This window comes from Hoplias malabaricus, chromosome 8 (genome assembly GCF_029633855.1).
Source record: "Hoplias malabaricus isolate fHopMal1 chromosome 8, fHopMal1.hap1, whole genome shotgun sequence".
Lineage (NCBI taxonomy): Eukaryota > Metazoa > Chordata > Actinopteri > Characiformes > Erythrinidae > Hoplias > Hoplias malabaricus.
Window position 1 is genome coordinate 12658184 of NC_089807.1, and position 21074 is coordinate 12679257.

Consider the following 21074-nt stretch of genomic DNA (forward strand, 5'->3'; position numbering starts at 1 on the left):
ATGACCAACAAATGGACACTTCGTACACATTCATTTACACTCGTAGTTTTTCCAAACATGGTTATTCAGATAAATATCTACGCACAGGTCATTCACGGAACATTATTCTTTTTAAAGAGTGTATAAAACATTAAAATATAAATCAGTGGTCAGTTCAAGTAAGAGAAATAATTTTTATTTTAACAGTAAGCTTACACTTCGTAGATTTGATCCATGACAGGTTTGCTTTTATCTTTAATGTGAAAAAAAAATAGGCAAAATCATACATAGATGCAAGGGGAAAAAATAAATAAAAATGTGATCCATACTGAGGTGACAACCGTTTTAAGTGTGGCTCTTCATGCATTTCTATGCCCTGTCCCATACCAGTCATTTTATTGTGCATCTATCTGAACAAATATAGAAAATCAACTTAATTTGTAACTGTTTTGAAATAGATTATGAATAATTTCACAGTAAAATTGGCAAAAGCAACTTAAAAGTAAAAGGTAATTCTGATTGCTCAGTCAGACTTGTTGGTGCAAATCTGAACTCTTTCAGATCTCTGGTCTTACATAATTACATGATAAACAACACAAAAACATGTTCCGGAAGGTCTGAAAAGATAATATGCTGAGAAACACATACACAAAAGCACTTGAGATAAAGTGATCCCACTTCTTTAACAAACATGTTAAATATAAAGATAGGAGGGCAGTGGGAGTAAAGGAACTTAAATCATTCAAAAACAAAATAATAAAAAAGTCTCCTCATATACAAACAAAAACCCAAGGACACAGACATCCAAAAACAACAAATGCAGTTAATCTGCTTTCCCCCAGTACAACTGGCAGAAGTCTGCTGAACACACAGATGGGCATCAAAATACAGTAGCCTATAGTTATAGATATATCAACTCTCTAATCTGCAAGAGCAAGCAGCCAATTCGCAATAGTGTACCAACAATACTTTCCATTTTCAAGAATAGTGATGAGACTATTCAACAGCATACAAAATCGTGCATTTGTACATTTTGATATATATATATATAAATAGTACATGTATACAGTATATCAGTATCACTGCAACAGTAACAACAAATCCAATTCATATTCGTCTTTTGAACACTTGCCCTGTTATAGCACGTTTGATGACAGGATCATATTCATATCTGCATGTGGAACAGTGTCCTGTTAAACAGGGCTGTGAGGCACATTGCTGAACAGCTCACATCACTCACAATAGCAGTGAATGATTCAATTACTACAGTCAAATTCTTTCTGCTTTGGTCCACGTCTGTAGCCATGACCAGCTGGCACTCAGAACAATGAAAATGGGTCAAAGCAGATCCTTTCGGTTCTGACCATCACTACAGCATTTAATGACAAAGGGCAAAGAATTCAAGCAATACTTAACATCTAAAAACTGAACACTTGAGTGAAAGACAATGAAGAAAATACAGCAGACGGACAGATCTGTGAATCTGTCATACAGATCGTCCAGAAGTAAGCTGCCTCAACAACTCTTTCATTGTACTGTGCAGGGCTAAGGCAGGTTGCAAATGGAGAATTCACCAGGTTTGTTAGGAACACAAACTGCTTTGAAGCAGTAGAGGCAGTTAAGCAATTTTTATCTGCATGCATGCGAAAAGTATAATAAACACCTCAGTTATGGCTGCTGACATCTGGCTGATGAAGTTTGCCATACTACTGCAGATGAGTAATCAAAACATAATTCAGAAATTCATGTTGTAATCAACTCCAAAAAAGTTTATACTATGGCAGTCATTAATTGCTATATTTAAAAAAATAACACATGAAAGAACAACAATAAAAACAGAATTAACCACTGTAAGTGTATTCAATTTCCTTGACATTGATCAGTATGATAAGCTTTACTAAAACTCGGATATGGTTCCAGCAAGGAGAGCTTTGGTCTCCTCATGAGTGGCCTGCTCACAGGCACAACACTGGTTAAAGTAGGCTTTGGTGGTGGTTAAGATAAATCGTGGCATAGTACACAGTTCTTATCATGCAGTAAGTTTTCATTCTGAAAGGCTCATAATGTCACTCACCACATGAAATGACATTGCATGCTATTCTCTAGGACTCTGCTGAGAAACGCTAGCCCTATAAAAGGAAAATATTATATTTTGCTCCCTCATTATCATGAAAATGGCATGGTAACTAGTTTTCGCCAAAGTGGAACATAGGCAATGTTATAAATCGGAAAAGGCAGTATGACTGTGGAGATGAATGCTGCTTTCTCGTGAGAGGTGCTAAAAGAAGATTGGTCTGTGAAGATTCTACAGAGGGTTCCAAAGTGAATCTCACTTACAAAACAAAGAAGACAAAGAAGGCACACAAAGTTTCTCAGCCTTAATGAACTATTCAAGTTCTGAAAATATAATCTGATTTGGAAAAGACAGCAGAAAAATAATAATTATTTTGACCTTATCCAAGAATAAAGCTGATCTATGAACAATTAGTGATATAACAAATATATCCATTCATAACCTGTTTAACGTATAACCGTATTCTGAGATCTGCACTTTGATGCTAACTCTAAAACTTGTCTATTCTTCCTCCTCTTCTTCCTCCTCCTCCTCCTCATCATCATCTTCATCATGGCAATGTGTGATCTCCTGTGGTGTCTGAGGGAAGAGGTGTGGAGGCTGGATCTCGCTGATGGAGCGGGTCAGCTGATGTCGCTTACACTCATAGTCTCTGAAGTCCATGGTGCGGCGGTTACGTGTTGCCATGGGCGACTCTGTGTCATTAATATCCACGTGAGTGTGTTCGACAGTCGACTCATGAGGCATCTGAGGAATAAATCCCAAATTCAATGTATTTGTATATTTATTCAAATATAACAACCTGTGTAATGCCTTAAAATGTAAGGTCAAGCCTGAGACATCATTTTAATGAAACACTGAACTGGATAAAGACTTACAGACAATGAATCATTAAATGAATATATAATTACACCTAACTGTACCACTTTACTGTCACCAATAATAGCAACTGTTATCAAGAGAATAGCATTTCAAACTAAACATATTAATAATTGCATAAAATGTAATTTATTAATATATCACACAATTCATAACTTGTATAGAAGTGTAGCAAAAAACACAGTACAAGTGTATGAGAGAATCAATATCAACTATATACAATAATTCCAGCTCACCAGTACATGTGCTGCTCTGAACAGGTAACTGAAGGGGTAGTAGAGCAGGTTGATGAAGGAGGCAGCGTATAAGTCAGCATAACGCATCACCTGCGATGCGAAAAGTGTTTGTCTGGAGCCACTACGGAACAGACTACCCATCATCCCATAACACATGTCCATGTCATGGGTAACTTTCTGAAAAATCAGATTTTATTAATTTCATGTATAATTAATGAAACACAATAACTTGCGATGATACATAAGATGTTTTCTGACCTTAATCCTCCTCTGAAGGGAACTGATATCAGGTCTCTCATTACTGCTACTGTCTAAATGCCTGTACAGTGAGAAAAAATGCATAAATAAAGTTCAGAGGGCAAAGTCAAAGGAATGGGTGAGGATAAGGGGTGAAGCAATATTACAGAGAGAAGGGAGTGAGGACAGTGACATATGATCAAATGCATGCTGCTTCTCTTAAAATAGAAAGGAATGTTCACTCTCTTAGCTGTAGGACTAACAGCTCCAGACGTAGGGAATGGCACATGTCCTTCCTTTACCTTTAAAACATGCAGAGAGAGAGAGAGAGAGCGAGTAAGAGAGAAGAGAGAGAGTGAGTGTGTGTGTGTGTGTGTGTGTGTACACGTACTTATAGAGTTCTGCCAGAAAAATATCCAGACTCTGCAGTTCCTCAAAAAGAGCTGTAAAAGACAGAGGAGTGAGCGGTCTCCACAATCCTTCCACAAATTTCTCAATGTCTTGCTATGAATACATTTAAAATTATAGGCCTGTCAATGTTTAAATTATATTTAAATGATACAATGTGTACAAATTAAATTGACTTATAGTTCATACATGTGACACTATTAATGTCTCAAGATATTGCTACCATTTCCATGCATAATATATACTGGAAGAATTTATCCCTCAATGCATAAATTAAAAATATGATAAGCACACTATGAAAAACACCCTATACATTTTATACAAGGGACCTGAGAAAAGGACAGACTTACAGCTCTTATCAGTCCATACATGCAGCTCTTGAGCCAACTCAGGAATCACCAGGAAGGTTCTCCAACCCTGACGTTTCTTAGACTTGAGGATATCTCCAAAAATGTGGTCACCAATGTACAAGATGTCCTTCCCTTTTGCTCCCAGTAGGTCACACACAATATCTGAAGAACCTGTAAAAAAGGGTAAACAGTAATTCACAACAGTAACTAACTCAATCTAGTCAACAAGTGCTTTGTCTAGACCTTAAAAAGCTAACAAGTAATTATACTTACCACCAGAGTACACAATGCCATGCTGCAGTGGCCCTGTGTAAGTTCCAATCTTCAGCCTTCCTGTGGTCTGTCAGAGCAAATAATAATAATAATAAAAAATAATCAACGAATGTCTGATCTTCCCATGGTTTCGGAATTTCAGAAGATGGAATGACAAAAATGGTCACTGGAAAAAAAGGCTGGTGTGTACAAACACTAAAATATAAAAGGTCACTGTGTATTCTTAAGTGCAAAGGCAGCTTACCGTATCCACCTGTCTCAGAACTGTACCCTCCCCAAAAAACACTGGCTTCCTAGCATCAACCAGAATAAGGTCAAAATAAGACTGCCAGGGTTGGTGAGGTGTACCCATCTGGAAAGAAGCATTTATCAAGTCACGTTTACTCTTGCTCACAAACATATTAAAATATTCATTAAGAAATAAATACTTCTAAAGGCATGCTGCTAAGTGCAAATAAATTACAAATTCCAATTTGTTATGCCCTGAAAGTATGTGTTATGTAAGTGACAATAAGTATATAATAAGTAAATATTTATACAGTACAATAAGCTGTATCCTTCTCTATTTCAGTGATTCACTCATCAAAACAACCACTGTAACTTCCCAAAAATTAGAGCAACCTACTTTAGGCCCATGGGGGAAGTCAAACAAGTATGTCATGATTTTCTGAAAAGACAAAACAACTTATTGAGTTACCCCAGAAAAAAAAACACACACGCAAAATGCATATAAATGATTATCTCTAATTATAATCAAACACATTTAGAGTCAAGCCATTGACAATTGTATAATATATAAATTCCTTACATCGGTGTACTTGTAGTCACTGTTAGTCGCCAGGAACACTTTAGAAACTTCATTCATGCGACTGAGGAGTAGCGGCAGCTTGACCTTGTGTGTGTGTGTGTGTGTGTCAGGGTATAAGAAAGTGTGAAGAAACATGAATATAAGAGATTACTATATACTTAACAGTACATACAGCATTATAAAAGCAAACCTAATTTAAACTTTAAATTATGTTTACTTACATCTTTCACAACATACTTCTCTAGGTTTTCAACCGTCTTTTCTTTTAATGATCCCTAAGAAATAAGACATAAGCATCAAATCAATTACCTACGAGCACACTGATGAGGTAAATAAAAGGTACAATTCATATACATATAACTGTATTTCTGTTCCATGCCTTAAAATGGACCCAGTCAACAGCATCCCGGACATCCTGGAACATGCTCTTGAAGGACATGAAAAGATCTCCATCTTTAAATCCAGTTTCACAGCTATAGGGATAATAGGGATAATTAGAATGTTCAATAATAAGCACCTAAACTGAGAAAAGGATTAAGCATCCAAATGGTCAAGAAAAACATCAACAGACCTCGCATATCTGGAGCAATTGGTAAAAAAATCAACCAAGCAGGCAAAAAGATAGGTCTCTGCAGGAGAAAAAAAACAGAGAGGATAAGTCACACTTCATATACTTAGCTCAAACATAATGAATATAAATGATTATAACTACAACCCCAATTTCAATGAAGTTGGGACGTTATGTAAAACATAAAAAAAAATTTTCAACTTATATTCAATTGAATACACTACAAAGACATATTTAATGTTCAAATAGATAAACTTTATTTTATTTATTTATTTATTTTTTGCAAATATTCACTCAATTTTGAATTTGAGGCCTGCAACACGTTCCAAAACAGTTGGGACAGGGGCATGTTTACCACTCTATTACATCACTTTTCCTTTTAACCCCCCCCTCAGTAAGCATTTGGGAACTGAGGACACTAATTGTTGAAGCTTTGTAGGTGGAATTCTTTCCCATGATGTACAACTTCAGTTGCTAAACAGTCCAGGGTCTCCATTGTTGTATTTTGCACTTCATAATGCGCCACACATTTTCAATGGGAGACAAGTATGGACTGCAGGCAAAAGATGCTCCTTTTATACCCAATCATGACACTCACCTTTTTCCAATTAACCTGTTCACCTGTTCCAAACAGGTGTTTTTTGGGTATTCCTCAACTTTTCCAATCTTTTGTTGCAACTCTTTTGGAACATGTTGCAGGCCTCAAATTCAAAATGAGTGAATATTTTGGAAAATAAATAAATAAATAAATAATTTTAAAAAGTTTATCTGTTTGAACATTAAATATCTTTTCTTTGTAGTGTATTCATTTGAATACGGGTTGAAAAGGATTTGCAGATCATCGTATTCTGTTTTTATTTATGTTTTACACAATGTGGAATTGGGGTTGTATATAAACATCACCCTTGGCACATCAACTAGTGTAGAAATCTAAGATGTAATTCCTTACCTGGGAGGTTAAAGAGTGTATTAAGTATGTAGAAACGCTCTGTATCACCACGCTGGATAAACTTGTTTGGATATAGTTCCCTTATCTCTGGCCTAGTTCACATGAAAAAAGAACAAAAGTAAATCAGCCATTTGAATAGGTTTGATATTTATAGTCATGGACAGGGACTGAAAAACATTACACTAATGAAACGCAGAGGTCATCAGTCTTATCTGCAAATATCCAACATGCGTACAAATTATAATATATGACAACCAACAGAGTGTGTGTGTGTGTGTGTATATATATATATATATATATATATATATATATATATATATATATATATATATATATATATATATATATATATATATACACATACACACACACACACACACACACACATTATATATATATTGGTACACTATATATTGATAATTAATTACAGACTGAGAACAACTGATTAATTAATACTGGGTACAAAACTAGTAATACTAGTACAAAACGAAACAAAGAAATGTGCTTCTGTTGCGGATATACAGAGAGCCAAGTGGAACGCAACTAGCACAATCCTGACAGTAAGGCCAGTTGTGCACTGAAAGTATTAGAGACTCTGTCAACTTGTGGGCCAAGCAACTGTGGCTGAGACTAGTCATAAAATAACTGGCGCATTATTTAATGAGGAACGAAAAGCTCTGCTGATGCCAGAATGTCATTGCTGTCCAGTTTAAGTTGAAGGAGAAAGTTACTATACGCCAGTAACTTCTGCAGATTTTAAAGTATAAAAAAGTTCTAATAATTAAGAGTTCTAATAGTCAATATGTACATGAGCACGGTACAGAGTCTTTTAGTGCAAACAAAGGAAGGACACAACATCTCCTCAATGAACAAGGAGTGATGCAAGTTTGAGAGAAGGGGGCATGAGACTGTCCTTCAGGCAGCCTGAGACCAGCCAATGCTGTCAGTTAATGCTTTCCTAAGAGTAACACCAATGTCTTATGGTATGCCAGAATAAATGGTTTAAAACTTTATTTCTGGGGAAAATAAAATATTAGCCAATATTAGCACAAGGGATAATAATTGCAGGAATTAGACAATGAAGATGAAAAAAATGTGGAAATGAACTGCTTTGCCATAGAAAACCATAGAGTGGTAGGCATAACTACACATCATACATCAACCAGCCAACAGAGGCACTAGACACTCTAGAGGCACTAGTTAGTGTGAGAAATAATTTTTAATCATAACTTTAAAAAGTATTCCTGCATTACTAATAAATCTGTATATTAAGGACTTTTTATTTTCAGACATGGCACTGTTAGGGAGAGAAAATAAGAGTGTCACTCCCTTTGCTCTTTGTTTTATTTAATTATTTTGTGCATTTAAAGTTGGTAGTTGAATGAATCTCTTCTCTACTGAGTTTCTATAAGTTTGCGCCACTTGCACAAAAACCTTGACCCCTTACACTAGCTTCAACTTGGTTGTGCTTTCCATGTTTTCTACAGTCATTGAATACAAATATGAACAGATAAATATAACAAAGGCTTTAAAATATCTGCGCCACTTACCCACGCTTAAAGTTAAAACCATGGGCACACACCAATATGTTGCCATATGCATCTACTTTCAGTAAGTTGCCATACGTCGTATCAAACACCAGGCCTCTGTAAAGGATAATAGGATTTGTTTCAGTGAAACATCTAAAACCAGAACTAACAATAATCCTATAACAAATCTTGTCAATTTTACCTTTAAAGGAGCAATGTGTAATATATTTACTGTATTCAATCATACATTGACTAGGGTGTATCATCAGAGACTAACAAAACAGCCAAGGCTGAGCCACTGGTGTCAGAGAAATGATCAGCAAAAATGTAAAACCTTTATTGATAAATTTGAGTTAAGGCATCCATGTTCAGCAGCACATATTCGTTATACATTCATTCATTATAGATACTCAAAATATCAAAAGTCAAAACACTGTATAATCCTCATTTTATTAACTACTTTAACGGCACTGTAATTACCTAAACTAATTAAGATTAACATAAACATTGTTAATTGTTCACCTGGTTGGAAATGTAGGGTCATAGACGAAGTTCAGAAGCTCTTGTGGGTAACCAATAGAAACCAGTCGCTCCACAGTCAGGTCAAAGCCAAGTGACTCATACTCTGGAGACTTGTACACTGCGAATAGGGTACAGACACATAGCAAAAGCACACTCTTCATTAACAAGTATTATTGTATAACTACAATGTTGCTATTATTGTTATTAATATACAGGGAAACACTGAAAAGCATGTGAATCAAATCTTTTATCAAACATTTGTGTATTTTAACCCTACATCTCTCCATGTCTGAGACTGCTTGAACAAAGATAACTTTTTTTAAACTAAACTCTTTCGCAGAAAACTTTTACACCACACAGTAAATGCATTTTGAAAGTGAAAAAAATGCATAGACTTTACCTGCTAGTGTGTAATCCATATCAAACCCAAAGCATTTTATCTTCTCCATTGCCAAACTTCTGTTGACAAACACTCTAAGGATGCAAAAATATAAATCAGTATAATTCCCAAAAACTTAATAAAACATTCTTCAAACGCCCTGTTGGTAAAAGGATTCTACCATTTTCAAACAGATAATAAAAGGAAGTTATTTTGTGTGTGCAAACTAAATTATTTAAATTAAATTAATGTTCAGAAACTCAAGAGGAAACAGATGTTAGAAAGTGGGGGCTCACAGCAAAATATGAATTCTTCCGATATGAAAATGAATCATGTTAGAAAAGAAATGAGCAGTTCCTGATTGTTTCTTATTTTACACACGACACAAATACACAAGATTTCTTGATGCAAGTTGGGGATTAAATATCACAATTAATGGAAATTCATTCCTGAACAGTTTTAGGGGCTGAAATATTATCACGAAACACACAAGGGAAAAAAAGAAAAAAAATTAATATAGTTTTAATAATTGGCGTCAACTGAGCACAAAATAATTTAAATAATCTAAAACCTTTTAATTCAGATTCATACAAAATACTATACTATAAAATATATATAAACATGCATAAGAAAATAAGGAGAATAACAAACATCCTGCTCAAATCTTGGGTAAATTAAGTTTCCAAGAATATAAACATACATTAAATACAAATACAAACATTTAGCAAAATAATTTTTGATGCAAGGTTTCAAGGCATTTTTTTGACTTTTTTTCCTTTTTGAACAAAGCTGCCTAAATGACTGAATTACTTGACAGGAACGCTGTATTTAAAATATTTAGTACCTAATTAATTCCTAAATAATTAAAAACTTAATTAATAAACAGAGGGGATTATGTGTTAAGAGTAAAATTACAAGGGAATGATTGAACAATTCCACACATGAAGGCAAAAGCATTTTGGCAAATATTCCACACACGAAATCCCACCAAAACCAAAAACTGGTCTTTCCTGTGGGCACAAAAAAAAGAGACCAAAGCACAAGGCAAAGTAAGTAAAGATGAATTCCATTTAGACTTCATTCTTAGAAAAAGGGTTGATGATTTGGTGGATATTACATCAATAACAAAATCAGTACTTCAGGTCAACGACAAAACTTATGCATACCTCATAGCAGGATGACATTGGGCCAGTTCCCGTGGCAAGCTTTGTAATAGAGGAATACACGTTCTGTACATTACTACAGTGTAAACACAGTGGCTATGGCCACTGTATAGTCATAACAGTGCTGGAGTGTTAATGAATGAACATAAAGGCAAATAAAGGTTTCGTATTGTTTCCTTGTTGTTTGATATTGTTCTTTTTGTCTATAACAATTGTGCATTCTGTTTAGTCCTTTATTGCTCTTATAGCTAAATTGTTATTGTTATATAAAAAGATGGCATACTGAATAGACTCATTGAAGTGGATCTGGCATATTCAGCATTAAACCAAGAAAAATTGTCAACGCAAGGCTGGAAAGTACATATAATTTGTTTTTTAAGTATCTGGTTAATGTTCCCCAAGTGAGCTTAGTCAGACAAACAAACAAATACATACATTTAAAATGGTCTATGTAGCCTTAATTTCTTTTATTTATTTGAAAGGCATACTCACCTTTGAATAGGTATAGACAACTTTTAAAATTTAGATAGAAAGAGACACAGAAACAGAGTGCATCCACTGAAGTAGCAGGTAATTACAAGCAAAAAACAAGGAAATAGGTTTTGTAATAATTTAACAAAAACACACATAGTTTGCAATCAGAGCTTACCCAGCACAAAAACATTTCAGCAGGACTCCAAACATTAAATGAAATTATTAACATTTATGTTCAATTGTTACGAGTCACATTTCTTTTTCCTAGTGAACTTTCCTTAGAATAAGGAGTGTGTGGGAAGTAGTTAGTTTACTGTTTTTATATTAGATCAACATTTGTAAATCCAACTTTAGGTGACCAAATTGAAATTGTTACTTTTAATTTAATCTATTACACTTAACATGGGACAAAATGTCAGGACGTAGACATACATTTATTTAGAAATCTGGTACATAAACAAAATAAAATAATAAATAAAATAAAAAAACCACCATAGAATATAAATGAATATGTAACATTCTAAAAACATGATGTTATTCCAAATATTCTTTTTTTTTTTTTTACCTGTGATAAGTCTCTCTTCTGTACTTCTTCATGGATAATCCATCCATGTTGGCAGGGAGGTCTGGGTAGTTCTGAAGTCGATCACTCCAAGAAGTCGTCATTGTTAACCGTTCTGAAACCCAAAAGTAAAAAATTACCTTCATTTAAATTAGACATATTATGCAAAACTCATTTTATGTGTGCTTTTGTATTTCCAGCTGGGTCTCTACTGCTACTATAAACACTCCATGTGCAAAAAATAAAATAAATAATAATAATAATAAAAAAAGTTGAAATATTTTAGTGTCAGGAATCATATGCTTCTATAAGTCGTTTGGATGGCTCCCTTATTGTAACGTCACACTAAGGAAATTTGCATACAACCACCCTACTCTCGTTAGGGAGTTTGTGTATCATCAGAAGTTGACGAGAAGCTATCCCAGGAAATTAAAAGAGGAAAAAAAACACTTCACGAGACTGTGGGAACAACAGTGAGGTAAACCTGTGACTGTTCTAGAGGTTGGATTTTTAATAAATATTAGTCTACGAACATATATTTAGAGGTGGCATGCACTGTGCAGCTGCTCTCTACCACTTTAAAAGCCTTGCAGTGTCAAAGTTGTCATGAACTAAAGCTTTGAAGCAGAAAAGTGAACATATACAGATGTTTTAACCGGTCCAATACTCTTTAAATTTCTCCAAACACACCAGTACAGGCTAAAAGTTGCCTACTAAAAAGAGGACTACATATTGCTTCCTTACCGTTCAGACGCTTTGCTGCTTAGCTCTGCTATCTTTTATTTCCTTGTTTTTCTGTGATGGAGTATCTGAGCTTTTTAAACATACATATGTCAACAACACTATAAAGCCGCAACTGGACATTTTATTTTTGTTTTTGATACTTTTAAGAAGTGCGATAGTTCTAGGAATCAGGAAAATTCCATCAGGCTACAGCAGAATAAACTTTTAAAATGCCAAATATTATTGAATATGTGCTGTCAGAATTGTAACAGACTTCTACAGAGAACAACAGCATTGGAAAGGGATTTTCGGAGCCTGCTATCAGAGTTTGAGGACTGGCATTTCAGCGCTGTGTGAGGAGTAACAGTGTGTGGAAGTATGGTCAGCAGAGAGCGGGCAGAGGACTTAACAGAGCAGTGGAGACGCACAGAACTGAACCAGAGGATCGTGTGGATGGCAACACTGCTGTGAGTACTGCTAGAGATGGGCAATGGGTGCAGATTGAAGCTAGAACCAAACGCCGTGCTTTGTATAGCTCTGTAGTCTCGTCTTCTACTCCTGGTACTACAGCTGGTCCAGAAAATTCAGCTGTTAAACCTAACACTGCTGCTGGGGGATCACAGCACAAAAACAGACAAGAATATCTTATGCACTTCAGCTGAAAAACAGATTTGAACCACTGCATGCCCTTCGGGAGAACACAACAAACGCAGTGAACACAACACAAAGTGCCAGAAATGTCAACAGGTCACAGCACCCCAGCAAACTTAGCTTACACAATGCTAATTGGAGATGACACTGTTAATGATGTAACAAACCCAAAACTCATAATGCGATGTCATCACAGTCCCTGAACTTAATGCAAAGCTTCCAGCTGTACTGACTGAGTACACAACAATGAAGTGAATCGTTGTACATGTTGGAAAGAATGACACTATCAAGCAGGAGTCTGAAGTTTTAAAAAGAGACTTTAAAGACCTCTTTAACACATTCAGTAAGCTCAACATGCAATCTTTCATCAGTGGACTTTTACCTGCAGAAAGCACCAATATGTTCTCAAGGCTTCTCGGACTAAACACCTGGCTACAGAAAAGCTGCAGGTCAAATGGACTGAACTTCATTGACAACTTTAACTTGTTCTTTGGGAAGAGAGACATTTTTTAAGAGAAATGGACTGCAAACAAACCAGAGGGTGTTAAACTTCTGACAGAAAACCTCATTTTTTCAGTGTGCAATTTAACCATTCCCCCATCAGCACCAACATCTAGGAACTCTAATTTAAAAGCTCATGACACTGTGTCAGAGCCAGAACAACCTCCCCCTCACTGAGGATGACCTGAAGGAGCAGCAGACACTGGACATGAGTGGCAACAATGAATTCTATCAGCTGCCAGAGACACCAAAAGCCCTCTCCATACCCTCTACTTCTCCCTCCACATCACCCCACCTGAACCTCCCAGCAGACATGGAGAAGCTGGTATCGGCTGCTAAAAGGCTGTCACTTTCCCTGTCAGCCAGTCCTCAGGTGCAGAGAAGAACCACCCCACCTTCTACTCCACCCTCATGTACTGCCACATACCCACTGCAGTCCCCCAGACTGTCCCCTAAGAAAAATCACACTGCACAACCACCTAGAGCACCTCAAAGAAAGAGACAACCTCCTCGACCCCCGGAAAGGCAGCTTCGCTCAAGGCCCCATGACCAGCAGGAGCTCCACACATCTCCATCAGCTGATAGGAGTGAGGAGAAGTGATGTTTTTTGGGGCCTGGCTGCTGCAGTGATGATGTCTGCAGTACATGTTTTCAAAACAAGCTTGGACTCTGGGTGCCTGTAATCTCTCCCATTCCAGTACTTATCAGAGAAAGAAAGAACAGGGAGTTCAGATCAGATACTGGGAATGTAGCTAATCTACAACTTATAAAATATGAAACCGATATCCTATGGCAAAGAACACACGTTACTAAGTTAGCGCTTCTAAATATCAGATCTCCCACAAACAAATCACATTTAATTAATGATTTTATTACAGCACATGGGCTTGATTTTATTCTTTTAACAGAAACTTGGCTAAATGAATGTAGTGCTGCTCCAAACTTTCATTTTTTAAATGTATCTTGTGCCAGTAGAAAAGTTGGAGGCCTAGCTGGTATGTTCCATGGTTCTTTTCAATGCAAGCAGTTATCATTTGGTGACTTCATATCATTTGAGTACCTCTGTGCAGTTCTGAAAGGGACAACACAGTTATTACTAGTAATTGTCTACAGGCCTCCAAAGTACAACGCTGATTTTATTGATGAATTTACAGAGATCTGTCTTTTATTTCTACTGACTTTGACCATTTTGTTATTGCTGGTGACTTTAACATACATATTGACAATCCCAAGAACAGTGTTACCAAGGGACTACATGCCATATTGGACTCTTTTGGTCTTTCACAACATGTTACAGTAAGTACACACTTTCATGGTCACACTCTGGATGTAGTTATCTCAAAGAGTCTCAATATATCGGCCACTGTGAAGGATGTCGCTTTGTCAGATCACTACTGTGTGTTATTTGATATGTGGTCTAGCATCATCAACAACAACATTAACAACAGCAAAATCCACTTCGCTGTGGTCGACAGACTTACAAACTCACACACACAAATGGCCCCTGAATGTAATAAGTTTGCATCCTTTCTTGACACTAATATCCAGAACATCAGACTAGTGATTAGTACATCCATATCCAACAATGAGCCTATACCCTCTCCATAACTTTGTAAAGATATCTTAGTTAAAATGTCAGAGTTCAGTACCATTAACAATTAAATTTTATTATATATAGTTAGTCATCTCACACCATTCACTTGCAGTCTTGGCACAATAAAAAAAATGTGTTGCACAATATAGCACCAGACATACTCCAGTTGTAAAGCCTCTTCTAAAAAAGTAAAATTCAGAAACTTCTCAAATAAGCAACTACAGACCAATTTCTAATATATCATTCATTGGCAAAATCATTGAGAAAATTGTTTTCAGGCAAATCACTAGCTTCTTGTCCATAAACAACAGCCTAGACAAATTCCAGGTTTCGTGCTAATCACAGCACTGAGACAGCTCTAATTATGGTCATTAACAACATTCGCTTAAATACAGAGGCTGGAAAGATATCTCTTCTACTACTTCTTGATCTCAGTGCTGCCTCTGACACCACTGACCATAATCTTATCTTATAGATAAACTCGCAAACTGGGTTGGACTCTCAGGAACAGTCCTAAAATGGCTTGCTTCATACCTGGAAGGCAGGAACTACTTTGTAGAAATAGAAAATAATATTTCTATGAACATGCCAGTGACCTGTGGTGTCCCCCAGGGTTCTATTCTTGGTCCACTATTATTTAGTTTATACATGCTTCCTCTTGGCTAGATTCTACAAGACTATGGGCTGTCCTATCATAGCTATGCAGATGATACTCAGATTTAATGACTCATTATGTAAGTGCCTCGAACACATCACTAACTGGATGGTACATAACTTTCTGCAGTAAAATAAAGATAAAACAGAGATTTTGCAATTTCAACAGCAATGAGAAACACAGATTGGCTGTATATCTGGACTCAAGAGCCCTCATATATAAAAAACTGACTCGCCACCTTTGTGTATCAATGGACTCAGATCTCAGTTTTAATTTCATGTTAAAGCAGTTATTAGATCAGCATTTTACCATCTTAAGAACATCAGTAAAATTAGAGATTTTCTGACTAAACCAGATGTGGAAAAACTTATCCATGCTTTTATTTCTAGCAGGATTGATTACTGTAATGGTCTCTTAAATGGACTTCCAAAAAAGACTATTAAACAGCTTCAGCTGATGCAAAATGCAGCTGCCGGAGTTCTCACTCAGAGCAAAAGAAGACATCACATCACCCCATTCTTACACTGTATTCCAGTCTGTTACAGAATAGACTTTAAGGTGTTGTTACTGGTCTATAAATGTCTAAAGGGTGTAGGGCCAGTGTATTTATCAGATCTGATACAGAGCCGAGCAGAACTCTCAGATCTTTAGAAACTACTCAGTTAGTCCTGCCTCAGGTGAAAACCAAACATGGAGAAGCAGCGTTTAGTTACTATGTCGTAGCTATGCAGTTAGTTTGCCCGTGTATGAAAGGTGCTCTATAAATAAAGTTGCCTTGCCTTACTATTTCATTTCACCGAAGTAGTTATTTCCAAGTGTTAAGTTGAGCTCTTCGAAGGTTTAGTTCCATCTGAAATGCTGCCGCTATATTCACACAATCACAGTAACACCTGCACATTTGACGCTTTCGTTAAACACCTTAAACAGTGAAGCAGTTACAGGCACCTGGACAAACCTACTGCAGCATTAAGGTGACAAAACTGCAAGCTGGAGAATTAACAGCTACGTTTGTTTCTTTTTCTGCTATTCCACCTTAAGGAATTCAGCTGTTACAGAATCAGACAAATGCTGGAGGGCTGATTACGAGGTTAATTATGTTAAAATTATATATATTTTTTTTAATAAATATTCTTTGTTTACACCTCATTTTGTTCCGTATATGGCTGGCTGTTTATTCTTAAGTCAAACTTAAGAATAACACTAAAGAACACTAGAGGAGAGTCAGGTGCAACTGTCTGAATATGGTCACATATTCAAAATTTTGCTTAGGGCCTCAGGAAAGTCAGAACAGGCTGTGTGCAGGTGGGTCCTATTCCTCTTGCTCTGAGTCAGACTCAGGTTCAAACTCTTTTCTGTCATTTTTGTGTGTGGTAAACGCTCAGCTTAAACATGGGATGGGTGGGGAGTAACCAGCAACAGCTTCATAGCAACAGAAACATGTTCATAATAAATAATTAAAAAACTTAAATAAAAGTTGTCTGAAGAGTAATCTAATTCTCTAAAATGTGCCTGGGATGTCAAATTGGCAATATTTCAACAGGCTTCCACTGAGTATTCATCCGTTTTTCTTCTGTAACCATTTCATCCGGATCAGGATCATGGTGGGTCAGGAGCTAGAGTCACTGGCAAGTTACATTGGGTATTACTTCATAACAAGATGATTTAAAGATTTCCTCTCATGACACTCATGTTTTTGTAGTTTAACATGTGAAATGTTTTAAATGTTCAAAATCTTAAACAGAAGGATTCAAACAGCCAGGGTTTCTGATGGCATAAACCCAAGAACCAATCCTGACAACTTGCAGGACAGGGATTTCAACTGCAGGCAAGTGATGGGGAGCTTAAGGCATTATTATTTCCCCTTGGAAATAAATTCTGAATATAGAAAGAAATGAACTCCTAAATATGTAGTTCTGATTACCAGAGATGTTTTGGGGCTTTAAATAACGACCTGATATGGACTTTAAAATAGAGTTAAATGGGGTAAAATTTGAATGCACATGCTACTAACCTTATATAACACTACGTAAGGTTAAGCAAAAGGGGTACAAGCCTTCAAGCGTTCAAGGAATTGGAGAGTTGAGAGCACAGTTGAGACACATTTTACAATTAGCCCTTCCAGCTGTGTACATTAATGCTGTTTAATCACCATTCACCTTAGTCTGCAGCTAAGATGGGTCTAAGGTTACAGTTTCTTACTAGATGCTAGTGCTGAAAGTAGCTGAGGTTATTTATAATAATCTCTTATTTGTGTGTGGAGGTATATCTGTAACACACAAACATTTTATTTTCTGCTCTATAATCGAAACTAACTAAAAAGACCAATACATTGGGCACATCTGGTTATAAATGCCTTTCTGAAAAATAACTACACTGACAAAGATATTGTGCTTAACAACAGGATAACAGTATTTTGCACAGTATTTTTAAACAAAGCTGTAACAGGACTATCCTGTATTCCATATAGCACACTTTCAGTCTTGTTTTATAGAAATTTATTTCTTTATAAATATTCCTTAATCAATTACATATTACATCTGGCTGATAAAATTTAAAAGTGTTTAAGCGCGAAGTTACACTTTTGCACTTTAAAGGTTACCGTTAAAATTTAAAACTTTCAGATCCTGTCATAATCACAGGTTTTCTTGTGCACACAAGTTACTGGAATGTCATTTCCACAGTGATTTACAGTTTGAAATGAATCGGGAAAGGCATTTCCCAATTTTAGCATTTTTAAAAACATAAATCACATCATTCTGAGTAAAAAAAAAAGAAAAACGAAAATAGAAACAGATTGTAGTTACACTCCAGTTTCTCTGCTTTTCTAAACGTCTTTTATTTGTTTATATGAGGATCCTCACAGACTCGCAGTGGAACATGGGTAATTCCCTTCACGAAAATGTCGTCTGATGCGGACTTACGAGAAGGGCCCATTAAGTGTGCATAGGGGGCGCTCGTGAGCACACTTGTTGGGAAATAAAGAATTGAGACACCACAAACGGGGGTTGAGAGGGTGCATGTATAAGTATTGATACAAGGGAGAAACTCAACTGAGAGTTACTGTTTGCTTTATTTGCTTCACAGTGAAAATATTTCACATTTACATCTGAGTAAGAGCACGTTAGCTTACTTTTGTTAACTTAACTTCCTGGAAATTAAACAAACATCCTACTCGGCTAAACAACGACCCTCTCTTACGTTCACGTTCATTTTATTTTTAGCGAACTCTTCTTCAGAGAGACTTACTAACACACTTTGATGTATTCAGAGAAGTCATCCCAGGTAGTTCACATCGGTGAGAGTCTAAAACACCCTGGAACTTATGCAAAGTTACACATTCTTTACCACCGTAGCTAAATAGCGAGGAAGTGAGAGGCGTTGTTTATTTCTCTTCTGCGGCATCTCGCCTCGCTGTAACCCCGAGTTTAGACCCGAGCTGGAGTGTTTCTGTCTGTGTCCAGTGAGCATGTGTTCGGCTGTGAGCGGGCTGCTGTTCTCAGGTAACGTTATAGTTAGCCACCGAGCTAATCGCTTCCTAAAACCGTACAGTAACAAGGGTCTTTAGTCTGCGTTAAATAAATGTGTTTATTTACGGCGAATACGGAGAGTTCAGCACGCGCAGGGTTGAACTCTTGCAACAAGTCTGTGCTGAAATATTTCGAGCTTATTATTTATTTCCTCCAGTTACTCACCTCCCTTTCTTCCGTTGCCTTTGAACAAGAGGCAACAGCTGCAGTAGTCCGCGCATGCGCACAACCACACTCCGCAGCTGAGGATCACAGCATTGACATCCCAGGAGCACATGTATTTAATATCATAACATTAAAATGACCTGCTGCTTATACAGTCATTGTCCATTTTAGCAGATCCACTTACCATTGTACTCTGCTGTCCGTTTGTTTTTCTGGATAATTTGTAAAATCCTGCCGGTCATTTTTAGCTCTGCAGTGACACTGACTTGGTAGTGTATTAGTGTGTGTTTCACTGGTACGAGTGGATCAGACACAGCAGAGCTGCTGGACTTTTTCAACTCCTCAGTTTCACTGCTGGGGTGGCAAGGTGGCCCAACATGTCATTTTCCAGGTTTCTGGGTTTGGGGGTTCAGGGTGTAACCCCACTTGCACCCAGTAATTCCAAATAGGCCCTGGACCGAAACTAAATGATTGAATGAGTTTCACTGCTTGGAACACTGCAAAGTGAACCAGCACCATGTGCTTAGTAGAGTGGCCAGGGGAATGGATACAGTGTTTAAGAGCTCCAGCAGCATTGCTGTGTCTGAGCCATTTGTACCAGTGCAACACACCAACATGTCAGTTTCTTTAGTGTTGGGAATAACCCACCATTCAAATCAGAACCTGCCTCCTCTGTGGGGGAACCACTGAAAAACATGAAAGGGGATTTATGGAGAGTAACGGAGGGACCCATTAGTATAATAGCAACACATTAAGAGAAACATTGCCATCTACTGGTGTGAAGGCCTCTTGGGACCCTCGACGCATACTAAAGGAAAACTATCTTGGGTAAAATAAGGACCATAGAATACCTGTCCTAAAAAGAACTTGATTAAATGTACAAAAGTAGCTGCTCAAAAATCTACATATTTTTTTTTGTAACATGTCTGCCTGCAGAATGTGTACAGTCCTTTATTTTCTTTTTGAATTTTAATGTAAATAATACAAAGACTCTTCACGTACAACCTTATGCTAGACCCTTTTTAAGTACAAAACTAAACATGGAACTTAATGGATGACAGTAGCCTATGTGGCCAAATATCTTTGAGTACTTGGTCATCTAACATACCTTCAAACAAAGGGTATCTGTAGGGAGTTTGTCCCTCACCTTTGCAAAACCAATCTCACCCCTTCTATTAAAACTTTACTTTTATTTTGGAACATTCTGGTAAGGATTTTATGGCAATCAGCCATAAGCATATTAGTAAGGTCAGGTTCTGATTAGTGATGTTTATTTCTGGATCACATCCACCATTTTAACTCATCCCAAATCTTGCTCCACCTCCAGAAAACATGTGCTCTCTAACCCAATTCTGAGGGGTTTCCTATATATGTGTGTAGGCTATGCATCTCCAATGACTAAAGCCAAATGAAAATGGCATGACAACATTTAACCAAATCTAACATTCACAGTAATCCCCCGCAATTTCATAGCCAATAGACATTATGTACGTTAGAAAGTTATGGCTAGGCAGCCGCCGTCTCTGGAGGAGAGGAGAAGAAACTTTGCTACTGGTAATGACTTTGACTTGATGATATGGTGATGGGGTACTTTTAATAATGGTACTGCTTAATTGTACCTTATATTCCTTGAAAAATGTTTATCACAGTACTCATGATTGTTATTTTTTGGACCAAATATGTAAATAAATGTGTTAAGCAAGAAGTCATTGACTTGAGTGCTATGAATTTTGGAATTGTATGTTGTTATATGTCCACGGTCCAACACCACCATTTGTTTTAAATGAATACAATGCTTACAATGTTTCTTCAGTGCTGTTGAGTTGTTTTAATAGAAAAATGTGTTTGTTAAATAAAAATACATAACT

General features: G+C 36.7%; 1 protein-coding gene across 2 annotated transcripts; it reads right to left on the minus strand.

Annotated features, from left to right (window-relative positions):
* Positions 1–166: 166 nt before the first annotated feature.
* On the minus strand, positions 167–19297 carry nt5c2a (5'-nucleotidase, cytosolic IIa). 2 transcript variants are annotated; one of them, XM_066678851.1, is made up of 19 exons: positions 19207–19297; positions 11394–11505; positions 10358–10396; positions 9213–9286; positions 8813–8930; positions 8312–8407; positions 6762–6853; positions 5816–5873; positions 5624–5717; positions 5466–5519; positions 5245–5328; positions 5062–5103; positions 4681–4788; positions 4437–4503; positions 4164–4334; positions 3797–3848; positions 3427–3487; positions 3169–3345; positions 167–2800 (listed from the first exon to the last, which is right to left on the minus strand). In XM_066678851.1, exons 2-19 carry the CDS (start codon positions 11492–11494, stop codon positions 2555–2557), a joined length of 1734 nt encoding a protein of 577 aa, XP_066534948.1. In that variant the 5' UTR covers positions 11495–11505; positions 19207–19297; the 3' UTR covers positions 167–2554. The 2 variants fall into 2 exon arrangements, with proteins under 2 accessions (XP_066534948.1, XP_066534949.1); XM_066678852.1 differs by lacking the exon at positions 10358–10396.
* Between the last annotated feature and the right edge of the window lie 1777 nt (positions 19298–21074).